The sequence below is a fragment of the Salmo salar genome, chromosome 09 (assembly GCF_965601325.2).
Source record: "Salmo salar chromosome 09, fSalSal1, whole genome shotgun sequence".
NCBI classification, from domain to species: domain Eukaryota; kingdom Metazoa; phylum Chordata; class Actinopteri; order Salmoniformes; family Salmonidae; genus Salmo; species Salmo salar.
Genome location: NC_138299.1, coordinates 83,330,027 through 83,348,088, shown reverse-complemented (window position 1 = coordinate 83,348,088; position 18,062 = coordinate 83,330,027). Strand labels below are relative to the sequence as shown.

The 18,062-nt window shown below is 43.3% G+C and overlaps 1 protein-coding gene across 2 annotated transcripts in view; it reads right to left on the bottom strand.

Moving 5' to 3' along the window:
* Positions 1–686: 686 nt before the first annotated feature.
* Positions 687–18,062, bottom strand: part of LOC106611980 (F-BAR and double SH3 domains protein 1) — a 31,871-nt gene continuing 14,495 nt past the window's right edge. Inside the window, exons 7-20 of one of the 2 annotated variants that reach the window (XR_014378814.1) lie at positions 14,771–14,834; positions 14,300–14,428; positions 13,566–13,688; positions 13,167–13,262; positions 12,871–12,990; positions 12,696–12,800; positions 10,978–11,259; positions 10,790–10,873; positions 4,643–4,835; positions 4,038–4,243; positions 3,568–3,757; positions 3,210–3,265; positions 1,552–1,722; positions 687–1,237 (exon numbers count right to left, since the gene is read on the bottom strand). Coding sequence is in view for 1 of the 2 variants with exons in the window: in XM_014212720.3 (XP_014068195.1) it covers positions 1,672–1,722; positions 3,210–3,265; positions 3,568–3,757; positions 4,038–4,243; positions 4,643–4,835; positions 10,790–10,873; positions 10,978–11,259; positions 12,696–12,800; positions 12,871–12,990; positions 13,167–13,262; positions 13,566–13,688; positions 14,300–14,428; positions 14,771–14,834 (1,699 nt within the window). In the remaining variant the exon portion in view is untranslated. Of the gene's footprint in view, positions 1,723–3,209; positions 3,266–3,567; positions 3,758–4,037; positions 4,244–4,642; positions 4,836–10,789; positions 10,874–10,977; positions 11,260–12,695; positions 12,801–12,870; positions 12,991–13,166; positions 13,263–13,565; positions 13,689–14,299; positions 14,429–14,770; positions 14,835–18,062 lie in introns of both variants that reach the window. The other variant, XM_014212720.3, reaches the window with a different exon arrangement.

Sequence of the window (18,062 nt, the reverse complement as noted above, 5' to 3'; positions counted from 1 at the left end):
TTACTGCTGTATATATCTGACTGTATGTCACAGTCATAAATGTTTCACCAGCGAACAGTACTGTAACTCCATATGTGAATGGTACTATATCTGGTTATAGCGCTGCTAAGCACAGAATATGACTGATTTCAATGAAGATTTCATGTTTTCAAATGAACTGGCAAACAAAAGCACACCAAAGTATTATTTTTGTGGAATCGAAGGAATCGTTACATACAGGAATCGAAGGAATCGTCACGTGTTACCAGGATGTGGTCTCCTCTGCTGGTCATGGCTGCTACATGCATTATCAATTCACAGTAATGATCTAACTCCTTTGTCTTACACTGTGTCCATTGAGTGTAAACTATATTTAAATGTGTTTGTAATGGCCTTAGAATCATATATTGCATGTGTCTTCATTGACCGAAGCTGGAAATAACTCATGAGGAAAACATATATATTATATGCATACTATTAATCAACAACCTGATGATTTGAGTAGTCTCAAATGTGAAAATGTAGCTGTACAATGAACAATTCTTAAGGAATCAAACTAAGTATATATTAAAGCTATGCATTTGACCTTTGTTGTTCGTATGACTAACTGTTGCGGTGGACTTAACCCAATGTGGTACTGTTAGAGCATTTCGTTCTGATACCTCAGAATTACAGGATGGTTGAAGTAAAATATTAACAAGCACAAACCCACCAGGAAGATTATTTAATACATCTCAGTTTTCATGGAAATAGAACATGACATGTAGAATATGGTTTACTACTGTATAATTAACAGTACATTGTGGTTTTCTACTGTATAATTAATACAGTACATTATATATGGTTTACTACTTTATAATTAATACAGTACATTATCATGCAAGCTAAAAAACATCAGGCACAAGCTTATTTGAAGTGAAAATCTGAACATTTCTACAGGATCTCAAATAACCCTGTATCTTATCATACGCAAATTATAAACATCACTTCCTACAAGATAGTTTAATAGTAGAAAGAGGAGGAAAGGAAGCGCTACTAAGGTACACAATAGTACATGTTGGTAGACAGAAGGTGCTCTTTGGTAAAAGGGGTGAGTTGGTCATCAAAAAGAAAGGAGGACCAAGGCACTCTTCATATAATTAATTAAAATGCCTTTATTAGTATGGCATGTTCAATAGAAACAATGTTTTTAAAAATCCTGGTGTGTCCAATCAATCTTGTAACCACTCCCTCTTCAAATTAGAGATAATTGGAAAAGCTGTTAAAAAGAGAACATTGTATTATTTCTTTGTACTCCCTGACGAAGGCCATGCAGCCGAAACGCGTCAGATTTTAAAAAACATTGTTTCTATTGAACATGCCATACTAATAAAGGCATTTTAATTTATTATATGAAGAGTGCCTTGGTCCTCCTTTCTTTAAGATAGTTTAATACTTCTGAAAACTGGTGAATGATGTCCCTGAAGCTCAGAGACAGATGAATCCATGTTTTTTGACATATTATCACGTAAACAATACAAGAAAACTGACTTTCAAAAATAGTGTCGCCTGTCAGGAAGAGACAAAGCTCACCTGGTAGCTACATACTGTACAAGTCCCTGTGATGTTGTGTTTCATCCTTTCGGTGAAGGCACAAGACTCTCCTGTGGTGTCCACTCTGTCTCTTCTGAACACTCCCCCACACATGCTTCCTCAGGGCATGGGGGAGTGTCTCTGAGTCGGGGGAAGAGGGGGAGCCCTTGTCTGGGACAACAAAACAATGAATAAAGACAGACAAACAGATGAAACGCTTCAAAAGAGACAATGTAGTTTTACAAAACATTCAAACTACAGTAATAGTGCATTTTGAGCTTTAGTGAGGGCATTCAGCAGACAATAGAAACTACATGAAGATTTGATCAACTGAAAAGATTTAAGAGCATGTTCACGCTTACGGAGCATAATATAATGACTGAAAAACTGAGCCATCTCGCTTTATGCTTCAAAATTCAATCAAGATGACAGGACACCACAAATAAGGATATGATAAGAAAATGAGGAAGCGGCACAAACCCTGCCCAGCCCTACCCAGCCCTGCCCTATCCAAACCTACCCAGCCTCCCCACCCCTACCCAGCTCTACCCATCCTTACCCATCTCTACCCCACCCAGCTCTACCCAGCCCAGCACTGCCCTGCCCAGTCCTACCCAATCCTACCCAGCCCTGGCCAACACTACCCAGTCCTACCCAGCCCTTCTCAACACTACCCAGCCCTACTCAACACTACCCAGTCCTACCCAGCCCTACCCAGTGCTACCCAACACTACCCAGTCCTGCCCAGCCCAACCCTACCCAGCCCTACTCAACACTACCCAGCCAGACCCAAACCTACCCAGTCCTACCCAAACCTACCCATCACTCCCCAGCCCTGCCCAACCCAGTCCTACCCAGCCCTGCCCAACACTACCCAGTCCTACTCAACACTACCCATCCCTACCCAGCCCAACCTTACCCAGCCCTATCCAATCCTACCCAGTCCTAAGGGATTCCCACACAGCTCTACCCAAACCTACCCAGCCCTACCCTACCCATCCCTATCCAGCCCTGCCCATACCTACCCAGCCCTACCATCCCTGCCCTACCCAGCCCTTCCCTACCCATCCCTACCCATCCCTGCCCCGCCATCCTACCCATCCCTACCCATCCCTGCCCCGCCATCCTACCCAACCCTACCCCGCCCTACCCAGCGCTGCCCAGTCCTACACAGCCCTGCCCAGTCCTACACAGCCCTGCCCAGCCTAGCCCTACCCAGCCCTGCACAACACTTCCCAGTCCTACTCAAACCTACCCAACCCTACTCAACACTATCCAGTCCTACCCAGCCCTACTCAACACTACCCAGCCCTACTCAACACTTCCCAGCCCTACCCAGCCCTACCCAGTCCTACCCAACACTACCCAGTCCTACTCAATCCTACCCAGTCTACCCAGCCCTACTCAACACTACCCAGGCCTACCCAGCCCTACTCAACCCTACCCAGCCCTACTCAACACTACCCAGTCCTACCCAGCCCTACTCAACCATACCCAGTCCTACCCAGCCCTATCCAGTGCTACCATTTCCTACACAGCCCTACCCAAACATTCCCAGTCTTACCCAGTACTACCCATCCCTCCCCTCCCCAGCCCTACCCTACCCACCGCTACCCAACCCTACCCTGACCTACCCAGCCCTAGTCTAGTCTACATACCGGTCGTATTCTTCTGGCTGAGAGGTCAGGGGAGCTGTGTGTGCTGCCTCCACTCTCTGAGAGGATGTGAGAGAAAACAAGACCAGATACACAGTGTTCAGAGAAAAGAAAAGGAACAAAACAGTGCGTGTACTGTACATTGTTAATGAAGACTACTGGGTTTCTAACAGTGCGTGTACTGTACATTGTTAATGAAGACTACTGGGGTTCTAACAGTGTGTGTACTGTACATTGTTAATGAAGACTACTGGGGTTCTAACAGTGCGTGTACTGTACATTGTTAATGAAGACTACTGGGGTTCTAACAGTGCGTGTACTGTACATAGGGTTTCTATGATGACTGAGAGTTAATCCCCACCTGCCCTGCTGTCTGACAGGCTCTGTGTTTTCAGTGAGAAAGAAGCCTGCAACCTGTCCTCCTGGTCCTTAGGGGGCGTACTGTTTACAGACCAGGACCCAGGGCCTGATGAGAAGCAGAGGAGACTGCAGGGGGTTCCAGAAATAGGGATGGGTGGAGAGAATGGAGGAAGAGTAGGGGTGGGAAGGCTCTGCAGAATGAAATGTAGAAACAATGGGAATTCAGATAATGAAAATAATAGTAATCCCCTTGAGAATGCAGATTTTTTTTTAACAGACTCCAAATTCTATCACTTGACTAGTCTTATGGAATGTGTTGTACAGTATTATACCACAAGGTGGCACACTTCACAACTAGACCTCATCCATACTGTATGTTCAAAGCTTTCTTTCTCATCACTCCATGTATGTTTTGAGTCCAGGTACATTTGACAACAAAGTGTCATTCAGAGGGTTAACTAGATCTCTCACCTCCTCTTCCTCCTCTTCCTCCCCGTCTCCCAGCAGCTCCACCACCAGAGAAGGAAAAACCCCCACGCGTCCGTCCAGTTCTCCCTCCCAGAAGCCGTCGTCCACCTCCCCCTGGCGGCAGCGCAGCAGCCTAATGACCGCCCCTTCTGGGAAGGACAGCTCCTCTGGACCCTGGCCCTGGTACTCATACAGAGCCCGTGCCAGACCTACACCACAGAACAGAGCAGACCAGAACCAAACACACAGACATCAGACTGGTACTCAAACAGAGCCCGTGCCAGACCTACACCACAGAACAGACCAGACCGGAACCAAACACACAGACATCAGACTGGTACTCAAACAGAGCCCGTGCCAGACCTACACCACAGAACAGACATGTCAGTAATACATGGGTAAACGTTGTCTACATTCATAATGATTAACAAGATGGCGACAGCATTACTAATGATTAACAAGATGGTGACACAGCTATATCAATAACGGCTTGAACCTGGAATTTGGCCACTTGTCCAAATGGTAGGAATCATGTCACAAACATTCAGAGGTGGGAGAGAAGCTTTCTGGTTAGTGATGATTCTTAAGACAGAAGAGCCCCTACTAACCCCCAGACTGAGGGGAGCGGCCCTGCTGCCTCTTGGAATGTTCTGATGAGGAGCCGGAACTGTTGAAGGACCAGTCCAGCTGGGGACAAGGGAAGCCCTGCGCCAGGCAGACAGAGGAGCCCTCTCCTGGTGACCACAGGAACTGCAGGTACCTCTCAGGGACGTAGCCAACCTGGCCTGCTGCATTACGGGCCTGGAGAGGAGCACAGTCAGTGAGTGTCAATAACATGGCTTTAGGGATAGTATATTCAGGGACAGTTGGACTTCATAGATGTGTTAAGAAGATAGTATTATAGCCATTCAATTATGGAGTCTCGTTGGGTCAATTATGGAGTCTCGTTGGGTCAATTATGGAGTCTCGTTGGGTCAATTATGGAGTCTCGTTGGGTCAATTATGGAGTCTCGTTGGGTCAATTGCAACCAACAGGCTTAACGCGCAGCTGCAGGTTGGCGCTGGATTTCTTAAAAAGCTACTACCTGGAGATTACGTGCACCAGCGTGTTAAAATAAACTTACTTGCAAAAAAAAGCCACAAGAATAAACCAGAAGATCAGTTGATCTCCCGTTACTGTGTCAAATGAGTTAAATACCGCACAGCTGGTATCTAGGTTCTCTACTCCAGGCCCCAATTAAATATCGACCTATCAGGAACATTGAAAATAGCAAGGCTGGTAATGTCACGCCCTGACCTTAGAGAGCCTGTTTTATTCTCTATTTTGTTAGGTCAGGGTGTGACTTGGGTGGGCATATCTATGTTTCTATTTCTTTGTTGGCCTAGTATGGTTCCCAATCAGAGGCAGCTGTTTATCGTTGTCTCTGATTGGGGATCATACTTAGGCAGCCCTTTTTCCCACCTGTGATTGTGGGATCTTGTTTGTGTGTAGTTGCTTTCTGCACTGCATGTAGCTTTACGTTCGTTTTCGTATTTTGTTGTTTTTCCCGGTGTCATTGTTAATAAAAGAAGAAGATGTACGCCTACCACGCTGCACCTTGGTCTCATTCCAACAACGGATGTAACAGGTAATGAATCAATATTTATTGAAAGAATATACACTATGTATGCAGACACCCCTTCAAAATGGTGAAAACATTATTGTTGTCTATCAACAATGACAAGCCACCGGGGTCTGACAATCTGGATGGAAAATTACTGAGGATAATAGCAGACGATATTGCCACTCCTATTTGCCACAATAGTAAAGACCCCTTTACTGGCTCAAATAGCTGACCAATCAGCCTGTTACCAACCCTTAGTAAACTTCTGGAAAATTGTGTTTGACCAGATACAATGCTATTTCACAGTAAACAAATTGACAACAGACTTTCAGCACGCTTATAGGGATGGACACGCAACAAGCACAGCACTTACACAAATGACTGATGATTGATTGGCTGAGAGAAATTTATGATAAAATGATTGTGGGGGCTGTCTTGTTCGACTTCAGTGCAGTTTTTGACATTATTGATCATTGTCTACTGCTGGAAAAACATGTGTTATGGCTTTACACCCCCTGCTATAATGTGGATAAAACGTTACTTGTCTAACAGGTGTTCTTTAATAGAAGCCTCTCAAACATAATCCAGGTAGAATCAGGAATTCCCCAGAGTAGCTGTTTAGGCCCCTTGCTCTTTTAAATTTTTACTAACGACATGCCACTCACTGACTTTGAGTAAAGCCAGAGTTTATATGTATGCGGATGACTTAACCTGTTGGGGCTAGGGGGCAGTATTTTCACGGCCAGATAAAAAACGTACCCGATTTTAATCTGGTTATTACTCCTGCCCAGAAACTAGAATATGCATATAATTGTTTGATTTGGATAGAAAACACCCTAAAGTTTCTAAAACTGTTTGAATGGTGTCTGAGTATTACAGAACTCATATGGCAGGCCAAAACCTGAGAAGATTCTATACAGGAAGTGCGCTCTCTGACCATTTTTTGGCCTTCTATAGCCTCTTTATCGAAAACAGAGTAACTCTGCTGTAACGTGACATTTTCTAAGGCTCCCATAGGCTCTCAGAAGGCGCCAGAACGGGGAATGATGACTCTGCAGTCCCTGGGTGAAAAACAGTAGCGCATTTGGAAAGTGGTCGATCTGAGAACAATGACATGGGCGCACGCATGCACGTGAAGACACCATTTTCTACTTTCAGTCTTTGAACGAAAACAACGTCTCCCGGTCGGAATATTATCGCTATTTTACGAGAAAAATCGCATAGAAATTGATTTTAAACAGCGTTTGACATGCTTCGAAGTACGGTAATGGAATATTTTGAAATATTTTGTCACGATACGCGCCGGCGCGTCACCCTTCGTATAGTGTCTTGAACGCAAGAACAAAACGCCACTATTTGGATATAACTATGGATTATTTGGAACCAAAACAACATTGAGTGTAAAGTAGAAGTCCTGGGAGTGCATTCTGACGAAGAACAGCAAAGGTAATCCAATTGTTCTTATAGTAAATCTGAGTTTGGTGAGTGCCAAACTTGGTGGGTGTCAAAATAGCTAGCCTGTGATGGCCGGGCTATCTACTCAGAATATTGCAAAATGTGCTTTTGCCGAAAAGCTATTTTAAAAATCGGACACCGCGATTGCATAAAGGAGTTCTGTATCTATAATTCTTACAATAATTGTGATGTTTTTTGTGAACGTTTATCGTGAGTAATTTAGTAAATTCACCGGAAGTGTCGGTGGGTATGCTAGTTCTGAACGTCACATGCTAATGTAAAAAGCTGTTTTTTGATATAAATATGAATATGATTGAACAAAACATGCATGTATTGTATAACATAATGTCCTAGGAGTGTCATCTGATGAAGATCATCAAAAGGTTAGTGCTGCATTTAGCTGTGGTTTTGGTTTTTGTGACATTATATGCTAGCTTGAAAAATGGGTGTGTGATTATTTCTGGCTGGGTACTCTCCTGACAATCTAATGTTTTGCTTTCGTTGTAAAGCCTTTTTGATATCGGACAATGTGGTTAGATTAACGAGAGTCTTGTCTTTAAAATGGTGTAAAATAGTCATATGTTTGAGAAATTGAAGTTATAGCATTTTTAAGGTTTTTGAATATCGCGCCACACGATTCCACTGGCTGTTGACTAGGTGGGACGATTTCGTCCCACATACCCGAGAGAGGTTAACACTATACACGTCAGCTACTACAGCGACTGAAATTAATGCAACACTTAAAGAGCTGCAGTAAGTTTCAGAGCGCGTGGCAAGGAATATATTAGCCCTAAATATTTCTAAAACTAAAAGCATTGTATTTGGGACAAATCATTCACTAAACCCTAAACCTCAACTAAATCTTGTAAAACATAATGTGGAAATTGAGCAAGTTGAGATGACTAAACTGCTTGGAGTAACCCTGGATTGTAAACTGTCATGGTCAAAACATATTGATATAACAGTAGCTAAGATGGGAAGAAGTCCATAATAAACTAGGGCCTGTAGGACCTGCCTTGTTGATAGTGTTGTTAAGAAGGCATCCAAGGGCCAGCCGTGCTGCCCTGTTCTGAATCAATTGCAATTTGTTGAGGCACCTGACCACACGACTGGACAGTAGTCAAGGTGCGACAAAACTAGGGCCTGTAGGACCTGCCTTGTTGATAGTGTTGTTAAGAAGGCAGCCGTGCTGCCCTGTTCTGATAGTGTTGTTAACAACACTATCAACAAGGCAGGTCCTACAGGCCCTAGTTTTGTCGCACCTTGACTACTGTTCAGTCGTGTGGTCAGGTGCCACAAAAAATTGCAATTGATTCAGAACAGGGCAACACGGCTAGCCCTTGGATGTACTCAGAGAGCTAATAACAATAATATGCATGTCAATCTCTCCTGCCTCAAAGTGAAGGAGAGATTGACTTCATCACTACTTGTATTTATGAGAGATATTGACATGTTGAATGCACCAAGCTTTCTGTTTGAACTACTGGCACACAGCTCGGACACCCATGTATATCCCACAAGACATGCCACAAGAGGTCTCTTCACAGTCCCCAAGTCCAGAACAGACTATGGCAGGCACACAGTACTACTTCGAGCCATGACTACATGGAACTCTATTCCACATCAAGTAACTGATGAAAGCAGTAAAATTATATTAAAAAAACTGATTAAAAAACACCTTATGGAACAGCGGGGACTGTGAAGCAACACAATAATAGGCACAGACTCATGCATACACATACACGATAACATAGGTACTATACACACACATATACATGGATTTAGTACTGTAGATATGTGATGGTGGTGGTGGAGTAGGGGCCTGCACACAGCATGTTGTGAAATCTGTGAATGTATTGTAATGTTTAAAAAATTGTATAAACTGCCTTAATTTTGCTGGACTCCAGGAAGAGTAGCTGCTGCCTTGGCAGCAGCCAATGGGGATCCATAATAAATACAAATGAGCTATTTCAGCCACACCCGTTGCTGACAGGTGTATAAAATTGAGCACACAGCCATGTAATCTCCATAGACAAACATTGGCAGTAGAATGGATTTACTGAAGAGCTGTGACTTTTAATGTGCCACCTTCATAGGATGCCACCTTTCCAACAAGTCAGTTTGTAAAATCTATGTCCTGCTAGAGCTGCCCTGGTCAATTGTAAGTGCTGTTATTGTGAAGTGGAAACGTCTAGGAGAAACAACGGCTCAGCGAAGTGGTAGGTTACACAAGCGCAAAGAATGGGTACGCCAAGTGCTTAAGCACGTAGCACGTAAAAATCATCTGTCCTTGGTTGCAACATACACTAGCGAGTTCCAAACCGCCTCTGGAAGCAACGTTAGCACAAGAACTGTTCATCAGGAGCTTCATGAAATGGGTTTCCATGGCGGAGTAGCCGCACACAAGCCTAAGATCACCTTGCACAATGCCAAGGGCCGGCTGGAGTGGTGTAAAGCTAGCTGCCATTGGACTCTGGAGCAGTGGAAATGCATTCTCTGGAGTGATAAATCACGCTTCATCATCTGGCAGTCCACCGGACGAATCTGGGTTTGGCGCATGCCAGGAGAACGCTACCTGCCTCAATGCATGGTGCTAACTGTAAAGTTTGGTGGAGGAGGAATAATGGTCTGGGGCTGTTTTTCATGGTTCTGGCTAGACCCCTCAGTTCCAGTGAAGGGAAATCTTAACGCTACAGCATACAATGACATTCTAGACGATTCTGTGCTTCCAACTTTGTGGTAACAGCTTGGGGAAAGGCCCTTTCCTGTTTCAGCATAACAATAACCCTGTGGCCTTCCCTCAAGGCCAGTCAAGTTCTTCCACACCATCTCGTCAAACCATTTCTGTACGAACCTCGCTTTGTGCACAGGGGTACTGTAGAAGTACAATACATTATAATTCATCTATGTTTGGGCTACATTATAATATAATTTGTCATTTTACATTTAGTATCCTTGATTAGACTATAATTTTATGAAAACATATATTATATTAACTCAATCATGATTGGCTTGATTTAGATACCAATTTTAGAATGTGGATAGTTCAGGATACTTTATCTTCTGATAAAATGTGAATGTTAAATTGTCACTGTAAAAGAGGAATGATTGTTAAATAGTCAAATCTGTGCTTAGTCTGCTCAAATAGAATGTTTAATTTATTCTGAAGATAATACCCACCAGATGGCTAAATATTCTTGAAAAATGTTGGCAGTAACCAGGACTTAAAGTTAACACTTTTAGGGAGCGGTAACATGGTGGCCAATAGTGTTTGCAGTTGAGATCAACTGTGTGGGATCTTATTAATGGTTTACAGAGCGCTCGCCTCATGTTGACAGTGCTTAATGTTGGTTGCAATTGACCCGTTATTTTTCACAACTGTTACGGATCAGTAAAGATGAAGTTGAAGCGACATAATGCCTCTCTTTCTCAAACAGGAAGACCAGCAGTTTGTTTACTCTGTGCTTAGTAGAAACAGGAAGTGAGGAGACCGCAGACATTTGGTAGAGTGGGCAAATGCGTGGGAACAACTGCCTGCTACAGTAAATAGCACTGTTCCATGAGACAAAAGTTGCATCCCAAATGGCAGCCTATTCCCTACATAGATCACTGCTTTTGACCAGAGCCCTATGGAGCCTAAATATGGAATAGGGTGCCATTTGGGACGCAGGCAGAGAGAAATCTGTCCTCATTTACCTTCAGCCAGTCCTCCATGTCTCCATCCTCTATCACTTGAAGCTCTTCTCCCTCTGTGATTGACAGCTCGTCTCCTTGGCAGGCCTGCAGGAAGATGGGCCAGCAAATTACACACTATAACATCTGAGAGGAAAATCCCATTCCTGTAATGTTGACATTTCTAAAATGTTAAGTCCTGATATTGTCACCTGATAGCTGTAGAGAACCATGCAAGCCAAGGGGTATCCACACGGCACCGAGCAGGAAGTTGAATCGATGAAAGTGTCACCATCTTCATCGTAGTCGTCGAAGTCTGTGAACTCAAACTCGTCCTCGGAGATATCTCCGTTGGACATGCGTGCCTCGCTCAGCCTCCTGTCCCTCTCCAGCTCCTCGTCTGCCTGGGTCATAGCACTGCTCACCCATGGCTCCACGTCCACCCCCGCCGACGCCAGCAGCGCCAGCCTGGACTCCGCCTTCACCCGGCTCACCTGGACACACACACACACACACACACACACACCACTTACTACCACCTGTCACCCCTCCCACACGTCTCTCATAGGTACCTTGTACCAGATTACTTTTCCTCAATGTCATCCCTTTTACAGCCACAACTCAATGTAACACTTCACACACTAACACTTCACACACTGTAAGACCTCAGACACTGTAAGACCTCAGACACTGTAACACTTCCCACACTGTAACACTTCCCACACTGTAACACTTCCCACACTGTAACACCTCACACCTTGTAACCTCTGACACTGTAACAACTTACACACTAACACACTGTAACACCTCACACACTAACACACTGTAACACCTCACACACTAACACCTCACACACTAACACCTCACACACTAACACCTCACACACTAACACCTCACACACTAACACCTCACACACTGTAACATCTCACACACTGTAACACCTCACACACTGTAACACCTCACACACTGTAACACCTCACACACTGTAACACCTCACACACTGTAACACCTCACACACTGTAACACCTCAGACATAATAACTTAAACATACTACATATTAATAAGCCATAATACTAATAATATTCATTAAACAGCACAGCAAAATAAGCGTTGTAGTCAGCAAGGACATCTGGGGTTGGCAGTAGCATCATACTAGGTTCATATTAGCTGTACATTAACAACATATTGGCTGCATTATGTTTCCTAAACCCAACTTCTTTCTTGTAAGTAAAGAAACATGGTTTTCCAGGCCAATACAAAATCTTGATTACATCACATAACGCTTACTCTGAGCCCAAGACAACTGAATAAAGCAGGAGGAGGTGGTGGGTTGAATGAACAGTTCCAACTGACTCATGGTGCCAGCAGCATTTGCATTTGTCCTTGTGGGAAGTAGGAAGTAGGCAGTGACACACATTCCATTCAGATCCAGATAAAGGGCATCCACCTGGCTCATCATTGGGCCAGGCAGAGTGGAGGAGAGCCCTGCCATTAGCTCTACAAAGGCTCTAGTAGTAGAAAGCATCCTGCATCTGCAGAGGCATGGCTATAGGCCTAGAACACTTAGCATTAAATAACTACATCCACCTCTACACTGCCCCATAGGATAACTCTTTGAAGATCCCTTTTTGGTTCCAGGTAGAACCCTTTTGGGTTTCATGTAGAACCCTTTCCACAGAGGGGAACCAAAAAGGGTTCTATCCGGAACCAAAAATGATTATCTTATGGGGACAGCCAAAGAACCCTTTTGGAACCCTTTTTACTAAGAGTGTAAAGAAGGCTAACACCAACGTATCAAAGAGGAACTCTGATAAAGCCTGGTTAATGACTGCTTGCCTTATCATTATAAATTTCCTGGTAGGGTGGAATAGTAGGAGGGTAATGTTAATGTGAGGTCATTAACATTACGTTGGGCTAGTAGTAGTCCTACCTGTGCTTTCCTCACACTCTCCTTCACCTCCACCATCTTCTGTTCCACGCTGACTCCTGTGTCTCCTGACAGCAGTTTGAAACGCCTGTCCAGCATCTGCAGGGCCTATGAGGAAGGTAGACACAAGGTCACGCTCCCGAACCAGAGGTAAACAGAGCTTTCGCCCACTACTCACCCTATCTCCGTGTGAGATGATCTTGTAGTCTTTGGCAGCCTTAGCAGACCACTTGCGGGCCTCCTTGTCCAAACAGCTCTCCCCCTCAGCACTGGAGCTATGTTGCTTCAGAATGCACACCTTTAGAAAGAACAGGAGAGGTGAAGCTGGGATTATCTCACACACAAAAGACTACATGAAAATATCAACATTTTCACCTCAATCAGGGTTTTATTCAAACAGCTTTGTGGATATTAATTGTGATATTATGGTGTTTACATGGTAATCAAGAACAGTGGTACCACAGTGAGCCACACCTTGTCTTTAGGGGCAACCTGGAAGTGAAAGCTGGCTGTTCTGGTGAAGACCGGGAACTCCTGGAGGAAGATCTGGATGTTCTGTTCTCGAGACACCTATCAGAGAACCAAACAAACACTCTCATTACTCCTACATTGGTACATTATTTCTTACATATTTCACTACTATGGGCCCTGGTCAAAAGTAATGCAATATATAGGGAATATGGTGTTATTTGGGACACAGACACTAGTTCACATGTCTCCCATAGAACAGAACATCAGTCAGTGGTCTGTCTGGCCTCCATCAGCGGTGCCCAGGTGAGGAATGTCACAGCTCTGGGTATTACAGTGGGGCTACTGTCTGTGGGAGGGTTTTACTGTGAGAAGGGCTTCAGTGGATCCCACGCACGGCCTCACCTTGGTGGAGTTCTCGCAGATCTTGCTAAAGTTACTATGCGTTGACCGGCAGGTGTCGATCTCTGTGCAGCACAAGAGAATGAAGTGTTCTCGGATTTGCTCATACAGGTCACTGTCCAGTCTCTGTTGGGTAAACGACAGAGGTGAGAGCTGGGGTTATAGCCAAAGCCCTGATGCAGTACAAAATCAGAGGTGATTTGAGAAGGAAATGCCCTTTCCTTATTTTCCAATGTTTCAGTCATTCCAATGTTTCAGTCTGAGGGATTTGAATCAACTGATTCATAATGAATTACATTGGTTATTGCAATAACAAGAGTTGAGTCACTGAGTGACATTTCCCTTGATTGAGAGATAGACACTTTCAAGAAGATTGTTGCGTTATGAATGTTCTGAGGGGAAAATGCCCCTGAAATGAATGGTCTCTACTGAGCTGAACTTTTGACTCACCTGATTACTTTGCAAAGGTAAAAAGCCAAAAAGGAACATTTGAGGATTTCCTATCTGGGTTAATTTCTGTGTAGTTTATGCTCTCCACTCTACAACTAAGACAACCACAATGGGACAGGAAATTATGTCAACTAGCACTGACTCATCACAAACACAAAGGGAGGTTTTATAGCTGACAGGAGGTACGTCTGCGGGGACTATGCAGTGTGTTCAGTCTTATGACAGCCTCATGATGAGAATCCAGAGAGACATGCCGTATGCCGTTAGGAGATGCCAGGTGGTCTTACCCTCATGATGGCAGGCAGCTCTGCAGTGTAGTAGTACTGGTGATGAGAGTTGATGGCAGACAGTGTCAGAAGGTACTCATTACGCACCTCTGTCAGTCTCTGGTCACACTCCCTCAGCCTGGTATTCAGCTGGACAAGGGTTACAGGGAGGAGTGAGTAGAGGATAAAATATGTTTCATTATTACAATCAATTCTACTATCAAAATGCGTTTGATTTGATAGGTAATCAATAGGCTAAGTGCAAGGTAACTAAGAAGAGTACAATATTCAACAACGCAACTGCATTATTCCTACATATTTTATTGAAGACATTTCTTCATAGTAAAGCATATAACGGATAAAACACAATTTGCCCTTTCAGAAATGTGTGTACTCTATGTGTGCTAACTAGCCAGGTGCCACTTATGTGGCGGTAGGTGGGGTACTTCAGCCTATACAGAGCTTCATGTGTGTCAGCCTACAGTAGCCTACCTTTGAACTCATTTTCTGCAAGCCTGTCCTAAAATGGAAAATTCCATGGTCACTCTTCTTGAATCTGAAAAAGGTCACATGGGCACGTGATAGAAATAATCAAACCAAGACTCTGAATGACATTATTATAAATAATAATCGATAGACATAAAATATGCATTTCAACCACGTATCTGAACTAAAATGCAATGACTACAGGTTTACAGAACATTTAACATGCCACTACCTGCTCCCTCTCAGATTATGAATAATTTAAGTAGCCTTAAAGGCCATGGATTTCAGTTAAAAACTAGATTTTCCTGTGTGTTCTATATATTTCCACACTATGAGGTTGGAACAATACTGTGAAATTGTGAAAATTATGATAACGCCCTTTTAGAGTAAGAGGTGTTTGAAAAGACCACCTCAAATTTCAGCCTGTTTTGGTGGGATGGAGTTTTGGTCTCCCATGGTGACATCACCAGGTGGTACAGTGCCTTGCAAAAGTATTCATCCCCCTTGGCATTTTTTCCTATTTTGTTGCATTACAACCTGTAATTTAAATGGATTTTTATTAGGATTTCATGTAATGGACATACACAAAATAGTCCAAATTGGTGAAGTGAAATGAAAAAAATTACTTATTTCAAAAAATCCTACAAAAATTAAACGGAAAAGTGGTGCGTGTACATGTATTCACCCCCTTTGCGATGAAGCCCCTAATTAAGATCTGGTGCAACCAATTACCTTCAGAAGTCACATAATTAGTTAAATAAAGTCCACCTGTGTGCAATCTAAGTGTCACATGATCTGTCACATGATCTCAGTATATATACACACCTGTTCTGAAAGGCCCCAGAGTCTGCAACACCACTAAGCAAGCGGCACCATGAAGACCAAGGAGCTCTCCAAACAGGTCAGGGACAAAGTTGTGGAGAAGTACAGATCAGGGTTGGGTTATAAAAAAATATCCGAAACTTTGAACATCCCACAGAGCACCATTAAATCCATTAATACAATTTTTTAAGAATATGGCACCACAACAAACCTGCCAAGAGAGGGCCGCCCACCAAAACTCACGGACCAGGCAAGGAGGGCATTAATCAGAGAGGCAACAAAGAGACCAAAGATAACCATGAAGGAGCTGCAAAGCTCCACAGCGGAGATTGGAGTATCTGTTCATAGGATCACTTTAAGCCATACACTCCACAGAGATGGGCTTTACGGAAGAGTGGCCAATAAGAGCCATTGCTTAAAGAAAAAAATAAGAAAACACGTTTGGTGTTCACCAAAAGGCATATGGGAGACTCCCCAAACATATGGAAGAAAGTACTCTGGTCAGATGAGAATAAAATGTAGCCTTTTGGCCATAAAGGAAAATGCTATATCTGGCGCAAACCCAACACCTCTCATCACCCCGAGAACCGCATCCCCACAGTGAAGCCTGGTATTGGCAGCATCATGCTGACCCAATGACCCTAAGCATAATGCTGAAAGCAACACTAGAGTGGTTTAAGGGGAAACATTTAAATGTATTGAATGGCCTAGTAAAAGCCCAGACCTCAATCCAATTGAGAATCTGTGGTATGACTTAAAAGATTGCTGTACACCAGTGGAACCCATCCAACTTGAAGGAGCTGGAGAAGTTTTGCCTTGAATTATGGGCAAAAATCCTGGTGGCTAGATGTGCCAAGCTTATAGAGACATACCCCAAGAGACTTGCAGCTATAATTGTTGCAAAAGGTGGCTCTACAAAGTATTGACTTTAGAGGGGTGAATAGTTACGCACACTCAAGTTTTCCATTCTTTTGTCTTATTTCTTGTTTGTTTCAAAAGAAAAAATATTTTGCATCTTCAAAGTGGTAGGCATGTTGTGTAAATCAAATGATACAACCCCCCAAAAAAATATATTTTAATTCCAGGTTATAAGGCAATAAAATAGGAAAAATGCCAAGGGGGTGAATACATTCGCAAGCCACTGTATATTAGTAAATAGATCAATAAGAATGGTAGCTCCAAACCTCTCTGCCAATAACAGCTAGTTTTCGGTTTTCCCCTCCCCACTTAGATCCCTCCCAGACAGTCCTAGCAAAAAGTATTGCTTGTAAGTTAAACCTAGGTATTCCTTTATGGATAGTGTAATGCTTTGACAAATGTTTAATGGCAGCCGTTAGAATCAATGTTGCTTTTTCTCAGAATAAAACATATATTTCATGTAGTCCTCATTATATATGTCTAGCATGTAATGGACATAAAGAACTGGTCTTCCGATATACAGTTGAAGTCAGAACTTTACATACACTTAGGTTGGAGTCATTAAAACTTGTTTTTCAACCATTCCACAAATTTCTTGTTAACAAACTATAGTTTTGGCAAGTCGGTTAGGACATCTACTTTGTGCATGACACAAGTCATTTTCCCAACAATTGTTTACAGACAGATTATTTCACTGTATCACAATTCCAGTGGGTCAGAAGTTTACATACAATAAGTTGACTGTGCCTTTAAACAGCTTGTAAAATTCCAGAAAATTATGTAATGGCTTTAGAAGCTTCTGATAGGCTAATTGACATCATTTGAGTCAATTGGAGGTGTATCTGTGGATGTATTTCAAGGCCAACCTTCAAACTCAGTGCCTCTTTGCTTGACATCATGGGAAAATCAAAAGAAATCAGTCAAGACTTCAGAAAAAGAATTGTAGACCTCCACAAGTCTGGTTCATCCTTGGGAGCAATTTCCAAATGCCTGAAGGTACCACGTTCATCTGTACAAACAATAGTACGCAAGTATAAACACCATGGGACCACGCAGCCGTCATACCGCTCAGGAAGAAGACGCGTTCTGTCTCCTAGAGATAAACGTACCTTGGTGCGAAAAGTGCAAATCAATCCCAGAACAACAGCAAAGGACCTTGTGAAGATGCTGGACAAAAGGTACAAAAGTATCTATATCCACAGTAAAACGAGTCCTATATCAACATAACCTGAAAGGCCGCTCAGCAAGGAAGAAGCCACTGCTCAAAAACCGCCAGACTACCGTTTGCAACTGCACATGGGGACAAAGACCGTACTTTTTGGAGAAATGTCCTCTGGTCTGATGAAACAAAAATAGAACTGTTTGGCCATAATGACCATTGTTATGTTTGGACGAAAAAGGGGAGGCTTGCAAGCCGAAGAACACCATCCCAACCGTGAAGCACGGGGGTGGCAGCATCATTTTGTGGGGGTGCTTTGCTGCAGGAGGGACTGGTGCACTTCACAAAATAGATGGCATCATGAGAAAGCTTGGTGGCAAATGGGTCTTCCAAATGAAC